This window comes from Carcharhinus amblyrhynchos, chromosome 1, assembly GCF_965287045.1.
Source record: "Carcharhinus amblyrhynchos chromosome 1, sCarAmb.v2.hapA, whole genome shotgun sequence".
Classification (NCBI taxonomy): domain Eukaryota; kingdom Metazoa; phylum Chordata; class Chondrichthyes; order Carcharhiniformes; family Carcharhinidae; genus Carcharhinus; species Carcharhinus amblyrhynchos.
Genome location: NC_137324.1, coordinates 122,631,978 through 122,648,733, shown reverse-complemented (window position 1 = coordinate 122,648,733; position 16,756 = coordinate 122,631,978). Strand labels below are relative to the sequence as shown.

The window sequence follows — 16,756 nt, the reverse complement described above, 5'->3', positions numbered from 1 at the left end:
CTATTAGATCTCCCCTCAGTTGCCTTCTTTCAAGGGAAAACAGCCCCAGTTTGCTCAATCTTTCCTCATAACCCAGTCCTTCCATACCAGGCAGCATCCTGTTAAACCTCCTCTGCAGTCTCTCCAGGGTCTCCACATCTTTCCGGTAGTAAGGCGACCAGAACGGGACGCAGTACTCCAAATGCAGCCTAACCAACGTTCTATACAACTGCAACATTATAGACTCCAGCTCTTATACTCTATACCCCTTCCTATAAAGGCTAACATACCATAAGCTTTCTTCACAACCTTCTCCACTTGTACTGCCACCTTCAGAGACTTGTGCACTTGCACCCCCAGGTCCCGCTGCGTTTCTATACTCTTTATAGGTCTACCCTTTATCATATAGCTCCCCCCTACATTATTTCGGCCAAAATACATCACCTCACATTTATCAGGGTTAAACTCCATTTGCCATGTATCTGCCCAATATACCAGCCTATCTATATCCTGTTGTATTGCCAGACACTGTTCCTCATTGCCCGCCAATCCAGCCATCTTAGTGTCATCTGCAAATTTGCTGATCACACCACTTACTCCCTCTTCCAAGTTATTTATGTATATTACAAAAAGAAGAGGTCCCAGTACTGAGCCCTGCGGCACACCATTAGGACCCTTCCTCTACTACTCTCTGTCTCCTCTTACCAAACCAGTTATCAATCCATCTAAATACCTGGTCTTGTATTCCGTGAGCCTTAATCTTTTCAACCGACCTACGTGGATGATTGCAGCTCCAACAATGCTCAAAAAGCTTGACACCATCCAGGACAAAGCAATCTGATTGGCACCCCATCCACAATCATTCACCCCTTCACTGATGCACAGTGGCAGCAGTGCATACCAACTGTACTGCAGGAAATCAGCAAGGCTTCCTGCAAAGCATCTTCCAAACCCATAACCACTACCATCAAGAAGGACAAGGGCAGCAGACACACGGGAAACCACTAACTGAAAGTTTACCTTCAAACCACTTACCATCCTGTCCTGGAACTTCCTCCCTTGCAGCACTGTGGATGTTCTGACTACCTAGTAAAGCAGCGGTTCAAGGAGGTCTAGCCAGTGGCTCCCATTTCCCATTCATGAATTTTTTAAAAACCTTTCACTTGGCACTTCTGGCAGAACATGCTTTGTTATGGGTCTGCCTTTTATTTTTACATGTGTTGTGGACAGAGTGATCATTGATTAATGGAACCTCCATCTCCCTTTGGTTGTCTGATTGTGCACGAGTGTTTAAAACTGAGTTGCAGAGCTAAATAATCTAAAATGGTGTTGAACAAACATCTCCCACTCCATTTGATTTAGTTATATATCATTTCACACAGAGTTACATAACTAACATTTCATGTAAGGTATTTCAAAATCCAAGAGCAGATCATATTAAACTTGATCATTCCTGGAATACGACAGTGCGCAAGGAGACCATTTGGCCATCAAGTCTGCAACAACTCACTGAACGAGCATCTTATATACATCCTATCCCCATAATCCCACTCATTTATCCTGCTAATCCCCTTAACCTACACATCTTGAAACACGAAGGGGCAATTTAGCATGGCCAGTCCAACTAACCTGCGCAACTTTGGACTATGAGAGGAAAACAGAGCACCCAGAGGAAATCCATGCAGACGCGAGAAGAATGTGTAAACTCCACAGTCAGTTTCCAAAGACTGGAACAGAATGTGGGTTCCAGTACTAGTCATTGTGCTGTCCACGGTGTGGTCACTTTTCTATGACTTCAAAATTGTAGTAAACCTATTCTTTATTCAAAATTTGTCCATCCTGTCACTAGGTGCCATATGAGAAGTAAGCAAAATATTCTTTTTTCCCTTGTATATTTTTAGTATATTTGTTTATGTAACAAATTAACCAACAATAATTGGTTTCTGCAATATGTAAAACAAATTTGGGTAACTGCTTTCTCAGGTTCTTCAATAACTATTTTAACTATTACGTTAATTCTCTCTGGAGTTTTTAATCCTGAGAAATCATGGATTTGTTGCTGTTTCTGTCTCTGCAGATTTACAAAAATCTATGGGCAGCAGTCCTTCAGGGCAAGAATGTACTTGAGAGACCATCGTGGTGGGTTGAATTTTGCGCCAACAAGCCTTCGGTTGGAAGCATGAAGTCAAAGCTCTAATTTATGCTCCATTTAAGTAACAGCTGGAAATGAAAATATAATGAGGCATTAATCAGCCGTGATTTCTAGCTACTAGGAGTCAGCATTGCACACAATTTAACTCTGTACAAAGGTTTACATGTACAATTAAACAGTCCTAAGGTAAATTTTGAACTCAGCGCTCCAAACAAAAAGAAAGCATCATTGGGGCAAAAATTGGAACAGTATCCTCCAGATGTGAACTGAAAATAAAAAGAATTATATATATTGCATTTATATAATTTCTTTCACTGCCACCGTATGTAAATGCACCTCTCCTCTCCCCCACCCTCCCCAACAGTGATGCTGTCACTAATGCTTGCCCCAGGTACATCCCTGTGGCACAGGTTGACTCTGCCTCACCATGTCCCTCTCCATCGGGGCTATGCTTACCTTTGCGCCTGAAGGCATCCGCTCAACAGGTTTATGTTTTTAAAAACCTGTTGAAACAATATGAATATTCAGTGAGGGGAGGATAATTTGGTAAGGGGACTAGTTAATTATATCCAAATTTATTATAATCAGGTTCTAGCTCATTATTGTCATGAACCTGATTACATCATTGCTGATGGCCAATGAAAATTGGAAAGCACGGTGACACCGGAGTGAACCGGGCTTTTAGAATTTCACAGGATTTTGACCCCACTCTGCCTATTCGGGGTCAAAATCCCCCCAGTATTGTCATGTGGAAAGCAAACAGCCAGTTCATGCAAAGCAAGCTTACACAAACAGCAATGTGATTGTACCCAGGTAATCATTTTTTTTGTGTAGTGTCAGTTAAAGTATAAATTTTATTGACCAGGGCACAGGTACAACTCTTCTATAAATAAAGCCATGAGATCTGTGAGTACAGATGGGGCCTTCCAAAAGATAGCACTTCCAACAGTGCAATAATCACTCAGCACTGTATTGGAATGCCAGCCTGGATTGTTGTATGCAAGTTTTGGAGCAACCTTCAAAGACTAGAATGTCAACACCTGAGCCACAGCTAACATATAGCAAATTGTGATTGTGAATCTTATAGTACTGTCATTTAAAAATGAAAAGCAGTGTCCTATTTTAAATATTTCTAAGCCTCGGTTTGACTCAATTGATAAAAGTTTCATAGTTATAAGATTATGGATTCAAGCCCAACTGCCGAACTTTAGAATGAATTGTTAAAGCTGTCATCTTTGAATTGAGATGAAAAACCAAAGTCCTATGCGCATGTTCATGCAGGTGTGAAGCATCCCATGGTATTATTTAAACAATGGAGGATTGGGACCTTGTATTCAATTCGGCTGATTCAGTGATTTACATAACAGTGACTGAACTTCAAAAATAATTACTTTCATAGATGGAAAGCATTTTAACACTTTACACAAAATTGCAAGTTAATCCTGCACCTCTAATTGATTTAAAATATCTCAACCATTGCTAACTTAAAAATCTAAAATAATAAGCTTAATCGACACTAGCCTTATTGTGAAGAAGTTATTTTTTCCAATTAATTGTTTTATTCAGAGCCTTTGCTCTGAAATAGCAGGTATGAATAATAATATGATTGCCAACCATTAAACTATTTGATCAGGTGCAGGGATTAAGACAAGTGCAGAAAACATGGTACTAATATTGACAGGTGCAGACTTTATAAGCAGGGTGAGTGGAGTATCAAGAAATCTAGCTAATGGAATCTTAATTCCACAGAAGTGAAACAGTAAATGCTAGAAAAACTCAGCAGGTCTCTCAGCATCTGTGGAAAGAAAAACGAGTTTTTTTTAAATCCAATTCAATCCAATCAAGTCCAATTCAGAGTCTCAATAAGTGAGACATTCCTGATCCAAGCTGACAAGATAGGGCTTTCACCTCCTGTCTTGGGCTTGATCTACATGATCCAAGCTGATTGGGGTAGGCATTGCACCTTCCCCAAAGCTTGATCTCATTTGCACCTTAGCCAAAAGGCCAAGATGCAGCTTTAAAAATTGCTTCAAATGAATCTAAAATGTAACCTAATGACTTCAACAAAACATAGCATGTCGATACTACACTTGATCTTAGCCAAAAGGCCGAGAACCAATGTGGAGAGAAAAACGGGTTTTTTTTATTTTAATGCAATTCAATCAAATCAAGTCTGATTCAGAGTCTCAGCAAGTTGAGGCATTCTCGATCCAAGCTGACAAGACAGGGCTCTCACCTCCTGTCTTGGGCTTGATCTACATGATCCAAGCTGATTGGGGTAGGCATTGCACTTCCTCCAAGGTTTGATCTCATTCGCATCTTAGCCAAAAGGCCGTGATGCCACTTTTAAAAATTGTTTCAAATGAAGCTAAAATGTAACCTAATGACTTCAACCAAGCACAGCATGTCGATACTACACTTGATCTTAGCCAAAAGGCCAGAAGCCTATGATTAAACTTGTTTTCATGTACCCAAAAACAGATAACATTGTATTCAAGAATTTGGCCTGTCTACCACTATGTTTCCCATCATGCTGCATTCAGAATAAACTTGGCCAAGGCACACAATACATATCTTACAATATTCCTTGTCCAGTTTATTCCATCTGAGACCTTGGGTCATATACTGGCACCAGCTGTCAGTATCTCTGTGAACACTCCTATATGTGGTAGCTGTCCCTGCTGTTGTACATAAGCATATGATTATCCCAGCTAATTGTGTTCAGGAATGTGGCTAACCCAGCTGGTATCCATTTTGTGTCTTTTAATATTATGAACTTCTGTTAACATGGTGGAGCTGATATGCATGCCCTTTGTGATCGTACATTAATAAATTCATACATAGTTATTATATAACATCTATCCCTACCAATTTAAATTGTTGTACAGATACATAAAAATATAAATTGTTATCTAAACCAATGATATTATTCCCTCTAAACCTATTCTTTAAATCTCCCTTCAACAGCTTTGAACCTCCATTTTATCATGGCATCAAACCCACCCAATCCTCCACCAACCCCATCCTGAGTAAGGCAAGAGTGACCCCACCCACCCCTGCCCGCTCCTGGCTCCGGGCTCTACTTATCTGTATCTCCAGCATTTTCCCTGGTGCTTCTTGAGTGTTGGACAGGCTGAGAAGAAGTGGCTGCCTGAGTGCTCTCCTCCAATATCTCCCTCGGAGGTGAAGGTACCAGGAACACACATGTGTAGAGCCGTTGTAAATGGTGCTGGCGTAACGTCATGCTGGGGCCAGCTGAGTATTCGGTACAGGCTCAAAATGTGGAGTGAGTGCTTGATAATGAGATGTTAATATATTAAAATGAGGTTCCTGACGTTCCACAGTATGTTCTGGATCTTTCTGCCCATGTGGCGGGCCTGGTTTAAATGGCAAAATGCCATCTTATCAGTGAGGAAAAAAGTCTTTCAAAATTCTGTGGATTTTTTGCGTGCCATTGCCATTTTCACTCATGGAGAGTCCGGGTGTAAAATTCCATCCTCTGAAAAAAAATGACAAAATTCCACCATTTGGCTTTCTCATGAGGGTTTCCAACCTTCACCTTTGATGATCCTGCCTTGAAATTCTCTCCAAATGTCTCTCCCACTTGAACAGCTTAAAAACGGCCCATCTCACAGAGTTTCAAGATTCCATCCCCCTGGGTTCCTGAGTGAGTTACACTAATTCACAAGCAAACTTTTAGACCGATGGCTATGTCAAGTAGGACACTGCTGCTCCCAATGTGTATCTTTGCCTCAAAGGCCCACAGCACGGAGCCAGTCTGCTATCTGCAAATCTTTAATTCGGAGCCTGTTCCTGTCTCCATGTGTGTCTGTGACATTTGTAGGCTGGCTCCCAAACTGACTAAGAATACTGACATTCTCCCAGAGGGTCCCACCCTTGTTACAGACAGAAACCAATGTAACAGCATTGGCACATCCTGTACTTGGAATGTTACAATGTCCATAGAGTGCAAATTTAACACCCAGAGACACATAGATAATGAATTCATAACATCTTAGACTTATCAAACTGTGGCTTGATGTCAAGGCTAGTGAAGACACAGTGATGTAGAAAACACAGAGGTAAAAACTTACCAGTTAAAGGAACTGAAAATACAGAAATTGCAGTATCCAGAATAAGAAAGGCAATCTCATCTCAAGTTGCTGACAGGTCTCTTGCTACTACCACTGAAGGTGATGCTTAACCATGACGGAGGATAAGAATGGAGCACCAGCTGGCAAGAAGGACGGCAAAAAGATCATCAAGAAGTGGGCGACCAAGAGCTGCAAGAAATGGAAGAAAAGGAGGAAGGAGAGTTTATCTACAACATGACCACGCCAGTTCACCCTGACTCCGGCATCTCCTCCAGGGCCATGAGCATCATGAGCTCATTCATCAACATCATCTTTCAGCTCATCGCGGGCAAGGCTTCCCACCCGGCCATTGTAACAGTCCATCGGTTCCCAGGTATTCCAGACCGGAGTGTGCCCGCTGCTGCTCAGGGAACTGGCCAAGCACGTCATATCAGAGGGGACAAGCTGATTGGAGTAGACATGGCTCCTCCTCCAAGGCTTGATCTCATTTGCATCTTAGCTAAAAGGCCGAGATGCCACTTTTAAAAATTGTTTCAAACGAAGCTAAAATGTAACTAATGACTTCGGCCAAGTGCAGCATCTTGATGCTACACTTGATCTCAACCAAAAGGTCGAGAGAAAAACAAGAGTTAATGCTTCAAGTCCATATGATTTTCCTTAAAGCTAAAGAGAGGGAGAAACTTGGTGGATTTTATGCTCTTAAAGAAGGGGTAGAACAAAATAGGTCAGTAAAAGGTAATAGTAGGAGAGATTGCACAAACGTGTTTGGATCACAAGACAAAGGAAGGGTTAATGGCAGTGCTGGTAACTACAAAATGTGCAGAGAACTCATAAAACATATATGTCACATTCTTCATGAAGACCTAAAGCTACAAAGGATTACACTGAACACTTTCACATACCACTATATTTATCATGTTGCTCATGCTCCATCACAGTACACCTCCGGTGTGTAGTGAGTCCTCCTTCTGAGACTCACTACGCACCGGAGACATCCATTTCACTGCTTATACCTCTGATGATGTGGAGATGCTGGCACTAACCAGAGAGAGCTGAAAGAGGCCCCTTTTAAAAAAGGGCTTCCATAATGACATGTTTCATGCTTGTATATAAGGACAGCATTTAGTAAACATTTGAATAAGGAGATTGTTGTGTATGTGGTGTTTGTGTCTTTAAGACAGTACAACAGGAAGGGGTCAACTGACTTGAAGGACCAATGGGAACTGAGATGACTGGTCACTGCACGGAGTGACATCCTTTCTCAGTTAGGATACATCTTGGTAGCCACATAGTAAACATGTAAAGGCTGGAGCGCTGCTTCAGGCAGCTTAGGGCTGCAACTTCTTGAAAATAGTTTCTCATCAATAAATAACTTCTGTTCCTAACAAAGTCTGTGGTCTCTGAATAATGTCTGAAGTATTGGAGAGATAAGTTATGAACTTATGTGGCCTTACTGTAAGAAGGTAAACAGTAAATATTAGAAAGACAGATATCTAGCACCAATGTACCCATCAGTTATGAGTCAATGAACATGCAGAGTGTATGCTCCCAGTGTTGATAACATGATTGGCATTTGTAGTTTGCCACTTGTAATGACCCACAAGTTAATACATTGATAAAGCAGCAAAGTACAGTACCATACAGCAAAGTAAAATGTGCCATAAAATATTAAAATATAAATGTGCCTTTACACTGGGAAAGCACAGGGACAATTGTCAAGTTGCTCTGTATTATCATTTTGTAATATTACTCCAAGCTTAAGATATGCTTTTAAAATGCTTGGAACAAATGTTTGAGCTTCTCACATCTTCCATCAAAGGCCTCCAGTGGATTGACCTTTAAAGTTGTTTCATTAAATATAGCAGTCCTGTTTTATTATCTTGCTCTAATCACCTCTCCCCGTTTTCTATCAGAGTGTAGCTTTAAGAATGAATGCCATCCGCTTTACACCCAATAACTCACACCTTTGGTCCTTTCAACGTGTGATCCCACAATATTTTAAATTTATTTTTGTCAGGGGAGCTGATTTTAAGGGAATAATGTTCCTGGCCCTGGGGTAGTGGGCTTAGAGGTGGCAAGGGTTAGGAACATTGTGCCTGGTTAGCTCCCTTATGCATTCACTCTGCCAGGGAATATTTCCCAAAAACAGACTGGACTGCAGATTGGCTGCATGCTGAACTGAGATGGGTAGTCAATTTACATAATTAGGCTGAAGCTTGGGGTGAGTTAAAGGACTCACTGATATTTTGCTTCTAGCAAAGTGGCCTTAACTGCTTTTAAATTGTCACTGGACCAGTAATCCAGAGATCTAGAGTAATGTTCTGGGAAAATAAAAGCAAAATACTGAAAAACAGAAGATGCTGGAAAATCTCACTAAGTCTGACATCATCTGTGGGGAGAGAATTGAGCCAACTTTTGAGTCCAGATGACACTTCAATAGAACTGAGAGCAAAGAGAATCAGCAGAGATTTATACTGTGAGGGTGGGGGGTGGAATGAGACAAAGGGAATGTAAATGAGGAAGAAGAAGGCTGGGAAGGTGCCAGAAGTGTCCATTAAGTGCTCAGAATGTGTGAATAGCGGAAAAGAGTTGCAGATTATTAAAGTATTGCCTGAGGAATGTGGCTGTTGCCCTGAAGGGATGTTGGGGGGGAGTGGGGGAATGTTCTAGGAACCTGGGCTCAAATCCCACCATGGCAGATGGTAAAACTTGAACTCAATAAAAATCTAGAATTAAGAATCTACTGATGATCATGAAACCATTGTCAATTGTCAGAAAAACTCATCTGGTTCCTTTAGGAAGGAAATCTGCCATGTTTGTCTGATCTGGCCTACGTGTAACTCCAGAGCCACAGCAATGTGGTTGACTCTCAAATGCCCTCTGAAATGGAGGGCAGTTAAGGATGGGTGATAAATTCTGGTCAGCCAGTGACATCCATATCCCATAAATTAATATAAATAAAAATGGATATGACCTTTCTGTGGCGGGGGTGAGGGGGGGAGCTATAGAGTCAAAGGCTCCATCCCCTAAAGAGGAGTCTGGCAGCAACGAAGACTGCCCCTCAAACACACCACCTGAAGGGTTTTCTCCCCACTCTGAGAGGCCTGCCTGCTTTGACCCTTCTTTATTTATATTTTAAGTTTATGACTCTCAGGGCACGTCCATTTTGAGTCATCCTCAAAGTCTCCTGTCTGCCTCAGCTGTTTCCCCCTCTTCCAGTGGGGCTGCCACGGCTCTAGTGTGATCAACCACAATTGATGGGGCCAGCAGCACAGGAACCCACCAACAATCCTTAAGTGGACAGCAAGGACTGAGCTGAGCAATTAGGTGGCCACCTCTAGCACAATAGCTTCCCTGGTCTGGCTCCCAATAAGTTTGGGCTCACGAAGCCTTATTTGATCCAGCAATAGGATATCAAAAGCAACAACAAATTCCTGCCTGTAAATGATTTTCAAAGAACAAATAGCTAATTAGCGCTCCCTGTAAACCCTGTTCATCACTGTGAGCAGTCAACCGCTGTGAGTGCATAAATGTCCAAAAATGTTGATTTAGAAATGTCACTACAGACACAGAATCAAGATGCCAGCCATTCACATTAAAAATGCGCAGCAGGTAATTATAATGGTTTTATAGTTAAATATATGCTAAACTTTATATATTTTCTTAATTTAAAAAGAAATTACTATTGCTCAATTTGCAATCTTGGACAAATAAAACTAAAAGTAGCACATTACTTTTATGATGTCAGGAAAAGAACTAAAAGGATGCTTTGTGTAGAATATGGCTGCATTTCTCTCATGAAGATACCTACTGTGGAATTAGTGAGTGGCTGAATGCCAGGGACATTTGCCATCTTGACATTGCCATAAACTCAGTGTGAAGGAATATTTTGTAGGTGAAAGAAAGAAACTCAATTTAACGAGTTTCTGAAAATATGTCAGTAATGTTGGTCAGTGAGAGTGTATTAGAAAGTGTACATTAATGTGAGAGCAACAGTCAGAAAAAAAATTCTTAGAGTCGTGGTTTAAAAGGTTCAGTGTTGTACAATCATAGCATAACGAGGTCTACGGGGAAGCTAGCACTTCACAAAGGTTTGTTTTTCCCTTGTGAGAGAGTCTAGGACCCGACGCTATAATCCGAGTGAAGGGTCTTCGATTTAAGACACAGATGTAGAGGAATTTCTTCTCTGTGGATAGTGAATCTGTGGAATTCTTCATTATTTTCAACATGCAAAAAAATTATAGTGGCTAATGTTGCTTGACAGCTGTGTTAACCCCATTGGTATCAGTTTAAATGGGCAAATTAAATCTCATGAGATTTAATCAGGCTATTAAACTGATTGGGATCCGGCCAATTTTACTGTCTCTTTGGGTTGGGTGTACTACACATTTCCATAGGAAAAGCTAAACAATCCTAAAATTACCCATAATGGGAATACTTTTACAGCAGTAACTCTTACTGCAGATATCAGATTGTATAATCAAATATTGACCTATTATTGACCCCAAGCATAGACATTATCGACAGCCATTGATCCTCTGCATCCAGGTGCAATGGTATTTGGAGCAAAGGCAGTGTAGGTACCATGACTGAGAAGTGTAGGCACTAGCCTTATTTAGGCCACATTTAAAATGTTATTTGTTAGTGAATTGTAGTAAGGTTTGACATAGTTTGCTAAATAATCAGGGCAACGTGAAAAAACGAGAATAAGTGAAGGTTCAAGAACAGAATTTAAATTCCAGAAAATCCATTCTATTCCTGGATGTGTAGCAAGGCAGCACTTTTGGCTTCCAGCCAGCTATAGCCCAAAAGACCATAAGGCAGATGTAGGCCATTCAGCCCATCAATTCTTTTCCAATTCAATGACTGACCTGATATGATCGTCCTCAGCTCCACTTTCCCACCTTATCACCACAGCCAGTGATTCCCTTACTGATTAATAATCTATTTATCTCAACCTTGAACATACTTAATGACCCAGCCTCTATAGATTAACTACCCTCTGAGAGAAGAAATTCCTCCTTGTCTCTGCCTTAAATGGGAGAGCCCTTACTCTGGGACTATAACATCTGGTTCTAGACTCTCAGCATCGACTCTGTCAAGCCCATGTCTCAATGAGGTGCCTCGCATTCTTCTAAATTCCAATGAGTACATGCCCAACCCACTCAACTTCTCCTCAAGAAAATTCCTCTGCTCCTGGGATCAACCTTGTGAACTTTCTCTCCAATGCCAGTATATATTTCCTTAGAGAAGGGGACCAGAACTGTTCACAGTGTCCCAGGTGTGGTCTAACTACTGCCTTGTAGAGCTTTAGCAAGAATTCCCTATTTTTATTCTCTATTCCCTTTGAAATAAAGACCAACATTTCATTTGCCTTTCCTAGACTAGCTGAACTTGCATGGTAACTTTTTGTAATTTATGCATGAGGACCCCCAAGTTCCCCTGTGCCACCACTTCCTGCAGTCTTTCTCTATTTAGATAACATTTAGTTCCTTTATTCGTCCTGCCAAAATGCATAACTTCACATTTTCCTACATCATATTCCATTTGCCAAGTTTTTGCCCACTTACCTAACCTGTATGTATAGCTCTGTAGACTCTTTGTTTTATCCTCACCACTTGGCTTCCCACCTATTTTTGTGTCATCCAGAAACTTGGCAATCATACATTCACTTCCCTTGTCCAAGTCAGTAACTTATATTGCAAATAATTGTGGCCCCAGCACTGATCCCTCTGGCACTCCACTCCACTCCACTTGCCAACCTGAAAATGCCTCTCATCCCAACTCTCTGTCATATATTAGTTAGTCAGTCCTCTATCCATGCTAATATACTACCCCCAATACCATAGGCTCTTATTAAGTAGCTCTTTATCTATTCTGCTCATTACAACCTCAAAAAATTCTAATAAATTTATCAGGGATGATTCCCCCCTTCATGAAGCCATGCTGACTCTGATTTGATTTGATTTGATTTATTATTGTTGCATGAATTAGTATGCAGTGAAAAATATTGTTCCTTGCATGCTTTACAGACAAAGCATTCCATTCATAGAGAAGGAAAGAGCGCAGAATCTGGTGTTACATTGATAGACTGTGGAGAAAGATCAACTTAATACAAGATAGGTTCATTCAAAAGTCTGATGGCAGCAGGGAAGAAGCTGTTCTTGAGTCAGTTGGTACATGACCTCGGACTTTTGTATCTTTTTCCCAAAGGAAGAAGATGGAAGTAAGTATGCCCAGGGTGTGAGGAGTCCTTAATTATGTTGGCTGCTTTCCTCAGGCAGCAGCAAGTGTAGACAAAGTCAGTCGATGGGAAACTGATATGTGTGATGGACTGGGCTTCGTTCACGATCCTTTGTAGTTTCTTGCAGTCTTGGACAGAGCAGGAGCCATACCAAGTTGTGATACAACCAGAAAAAAAGCTTTCTATGGCACACCTATAAAAATTGGTGAGAGTCGTAGCTGGCATACCAAATTTCCTAAGTCTTCTGAGAAAGTAGAGGTGTGGATTATGCCCTCTTAAAATCATAGAATCCCTACAGTGCAGAAAGAGGCCATTTGGCCCATCGGGTCTGCACCGACCACAATCCCAGCCAGGCCCTATCCCCATATCCCGACATATTTACCCGCTAATCCCTCTAATCTATGCATCTCAGGACACTATGGGGCAATTTTAGCATGGCCACTCAACCTAACTCGCACATCTTTGGACTTTGCTTTGCTTGATTATTTTATGTATTTTTTAACACTCTGCTATTATATCCTTTGTAATGGATTCTAACATTTTCCTAATGACAGAAGTTAAGATTAATGGCCTACATTGTCAGTGTTTTGAATAAAGGTATTACATTGGCAGTTTTCTAATCCTCTGGGATGTTTGCAGAATTTAAGGATTCTTGGAAGATTACGACCTCTGCGTCCACTTTCTCTGCATCTACCTCCTTTAATATCCTAGGATGCAACCTATCAGGCCCAGGAGACTTACAGCATTTAGCCTAAGTAGTTTCATTAATATTTTTTCTCTAGTGATAGCTATTTTAGTTATTCCACCCTCCTCCCGCCCCTTCTGTCCCTTGATTATTTAATATTTTTGGAATGTTATTAGTACCTTCCAACTGTAATGACCGATGCAAAGTATTGATTTAACCCCATGTGCTTTTCTGGTTCCCCACTATAATTTTGCCAGTTTCGTTCTCTAAGTGGCCAACATTGCACTTATCCCATTTCCTGTGAAAGGGAAGATGAATATAAAGGACCACAGGTACCTAGTCCAGAGGGATCTGGGAATTTCAAAATAGCACCTTGCTGCTCCATGGGTGAGAGGAGGAGGATCTGAAAGTCAGACATTTTTCTCAAAGTGATTTTGCAGCTGAGTCCAGTGTTGTCATTCCGAATTCTGCCAGGATAATATCGCAGGTCTGCCAGCATTACACAGGAAAATATATGCAATTGTTGGAAACAGTGTCAAATGATGTCATCTCTCCGGTGTTGCCATGAGGACAGCTGGTGCTAGAAGCACCTGTCCCACATCGGTTAGAACTCTCAGTGTTTGTAAAAGGGGTGCAGGGACACATGGAACCAGATCCTGCTCCAAATACTGATCCCCCCCACCTCAGGATCGGTAATGACACTTCATTGTACTCCTTGACACAATGGGCAAGGTTTTCCGGTGCAGATTTGATGAATCTGTAATAGCCAGCTCCACTTCACATATGTGTGGGGTTATGGGAATAGGACCTGGGTGGGATAGTAGTCAGTGCAGATTCAATGGGCCAGATGGCCGCCTTCTGCACTGTAAAGATTCCATGAACTAAAAAAAAATGCAAACTAGTTGCTATCTTTACCCTTCTGGAAAAATGAAGCACAATTTTAATTTGAAAGAAAAATCAATTGGTAGTTAAGGTCTGCTACATTTTACCAGTGCCTTCTGTTTTTATTTCAGATTGCCAGCTTTCACATCCTTTATTACGGCTGTTAAAAAAACCTGCACTTTCAAATTCTACTTCCCAACCCTAAGCATTGGCATTCACAAACACTGTGCTCCAGAGGATTAGTATCAGTGAACACCACTGTGAAGGACAGATACATTCCACAAACTGATTCCTCTGTAATGATGGCCTTCCTTCTTCATATTAGGAAAAAACTTGAGTAATTGGATTTTTCTGTTTGTTACCATCCTAGTGTTGCTGAAATGAAGCCAAGTTTTCATCCATAAAGAGCCAGCACATTTGGCTCAGAGCAGACAGTGATTTTTCTCGTGTTTTCTTATTTGTCTATGATTTGGAACAGAGTTGAATATTTTTATACAAATTTAGACAAGCTGCCAAATGTGAATTTCCAGTGGTTCCACTATTCTTACACTGCCGATTACCAGTTTAAGAAACTTTTGCAAAGTATTTATTTTGTTTCTTGGCGGTTGCCCTTCTAAATGTTGGGCAGCTGTCTGATAACTTAGCAACATTAGTGGAGTCGACAGAGATGAGATGGAGCTAGCTGTTACAGAGTCATTGAGTCGTACAGCACCGAAAAGGCCCTTTGGCCCATTGAATCTGCACTAACAATAGCTATCATAAAATCGCGCTAATCCCATTTTCCAGCACTTGTCCCATGTCCTTGAATGTTATGATGTTTTAAGTGCTCATCCAAATGCTTATTATAGTTGTACGGTTTCTAGCCTCCACTAGCTTGCCAGGCAGTGCATTCCAGATTGACCTTTCAACCAAGTGGAACAGCTGCTTCCTATTCACCCCGTCCTTACCTCTCATAATTTTATGCATTTCAATCATGTCCCCCCTCAGCTTTTTCTGAGTAGAGGAAGCAATCCAAGCTTATCCAGTCTCTTCTTATAGTTCAAATGTTCCATCCCAGGAAACATCTTGTTGAATCTCCTCTGGACTTCCTATAGTGAGGTGAACAGAACTGCGCACAATTCTCCAGCTGTGACCTAATCAACATTGTGTACAGTACCAACATTACCTCTTATACTCTATGCCATAATTGATAAAAGCAAGTGTCCCACATGCCTTCTTAACTATTCTATTCACCTGCTCTGCCAACTTCAGGGATCTATGAAAAAGTACCCCAAGATCCCTCTGTTCCTCTGAGCTTTCTAGTGTCCTGCCATTCATTAAATATTCCGTTGTCTTGTTATTTCTTTCAAAGTGCATCACCTTGCACTTATCAGGATTAAATATGATCTTCCACTCCTCTGCCCGTCTGCCCAACCAATCCATACCTTCCTATATCCTACTGCCTCCTTCTTCACTATTAACCACCCTCCCAATCTTAGTGTGACCTGTAAACTTGCTATCATTACCCCCACATTATCATTTAAATGATTTATGTATATAACAAACAATAATGGGCAACACTGAATCTTGTGGTGTGCCACAAGACACTGGCCCCCAGTCACTCAAAGTCTTCTACCACTACCCTTTACATTCTATTACTAAGCCAGTTTTAGATCCATTTCGCCAAGCTTCCCCAAATTCCATGTGTTTCAACCTTCTCAGTCAGTCTCCCATGTGGGACCTTGTCAAAGGCTTTGCTGAAATCATTATAAACAACATCAATTGCACTTTACTCATCCACACACATGATCACATTTTCAAAAAATTCAATCAAATTGTTAGACACGACTTCCCTCTGGCAAAGCCATTGCTGACTCTGCAAATTAACCCATGTCTTTCCAAGTGGAGATTAACTCTCTCCTTCACAATGTTTTCCAATAGTATCTCTACAACAGACATGGTACTCACTAGTCTGCAATTTCCTGGTTCATCTCTACCACCCTTCTTGAAAAGTGGAACCACATTAGCCATCCTCCCGTCCTCTGGCACTTCCCCTGCAGTCAAAGAAGTATTAAAGGTTTGTGCCAGAGCCCCTGCAATTTCCTGCCTCGCCCCCCACAGAAGCTTAGGATGCAATTTATCCAGGCCTAGAGACTTGTTCACTTTTAATCCGGTCAGAGTTTCCAATACCTCCTCATTTCCTTTATCAAACTGTTCAAGTTCCTCATGGTCCGTTTTCCTGACTTGTGTACCTATGTTCTCCTTTTCCAGATTGAAGACTGAGAAGAAGTATTTGCACGTATTTGCATAGGGTGGCATGGTAGCACAGTGGTTAGCACTGCTGCTTCACAGCTCCAGAGACTTGGGTTCGATTCTTGTGTGGATTGCTGTCTGTGTGGAGTTTGCACATTCTCCTCCTTATGTCTGCATGGGTTTTCTCCAGGTGCTACAGTTTCCTCTCACAGTCCAAAGATGCATGGGTTAGGTTGATTGACCATGCTAAAATTGCCCCTTAGTGTCCTGAGATGTATAGGTTAGAGGGATTAGTGGGTAAATATGTAGGGATATGGGGGTGGGGCCTGGGTGGGATTGTGGTCGGTGCAGACTCGATAGGCTGAATGGCCTCTTTCTGCACTGTAGAGTTTCAATGATATATTCATTTAACACCCTTTCAATGTCTTGTGGCTTCACCAATAGATTGCCCTCTTAGGCTCTAATGAGTTGGTGGGTGGTGGGTGGTG

The 16,756-nt window shown here is 41.4% G+C and overlaps 1 protein-coding gene and 1 non-coding gene across 4 annotated transcripts in view; one reads left to right on the top strand and one right to left on the bottom strand.

Annotated features, from left to right (window-relative positions):
* acox3 (acyl-CoA oxidase 3, pristanoyl) overlaps positions 1 to 7,534 on the top strand; it is a 171,084-nt gene extending 163,550 nt beyond the window's left edge. Inside the window, exons 18-19 of one of the 3 annotated variants that reach the window (XM_080191896.1) lie at positions 2,057 to 2,118; positions 6,325 to 7,534. In XM_080191896.1, the coding sequence (XP_080048022.1) occupies positions 2,057 to 2,118; positions 6,325 to 6,328 (66 nt within the window). In that variant the 3' untranslated portion in view covers positions 6,329 to 7,534. Of the gene's footprint in view, positions 1 to 2,056; positions 4,701 to 5,098 lie in introns of those variants that run through there. The other 2 variants (XM_080191877.1, XM_080191887.1) reach the window with 2 other exon arrangements.
* Positions 4,063 to 4,251, bottom strand: LOC145351360 (U2 spliceosomal RNA). Its single transcript, XR_013888392.1, has one exon. It is a non-coding gene; the product is annotated as a U2 spliceosomal RNA (small nuclear RNA).
* Positions 7,535 to 16,756: the final 9,222 nt, after the last annotated feature.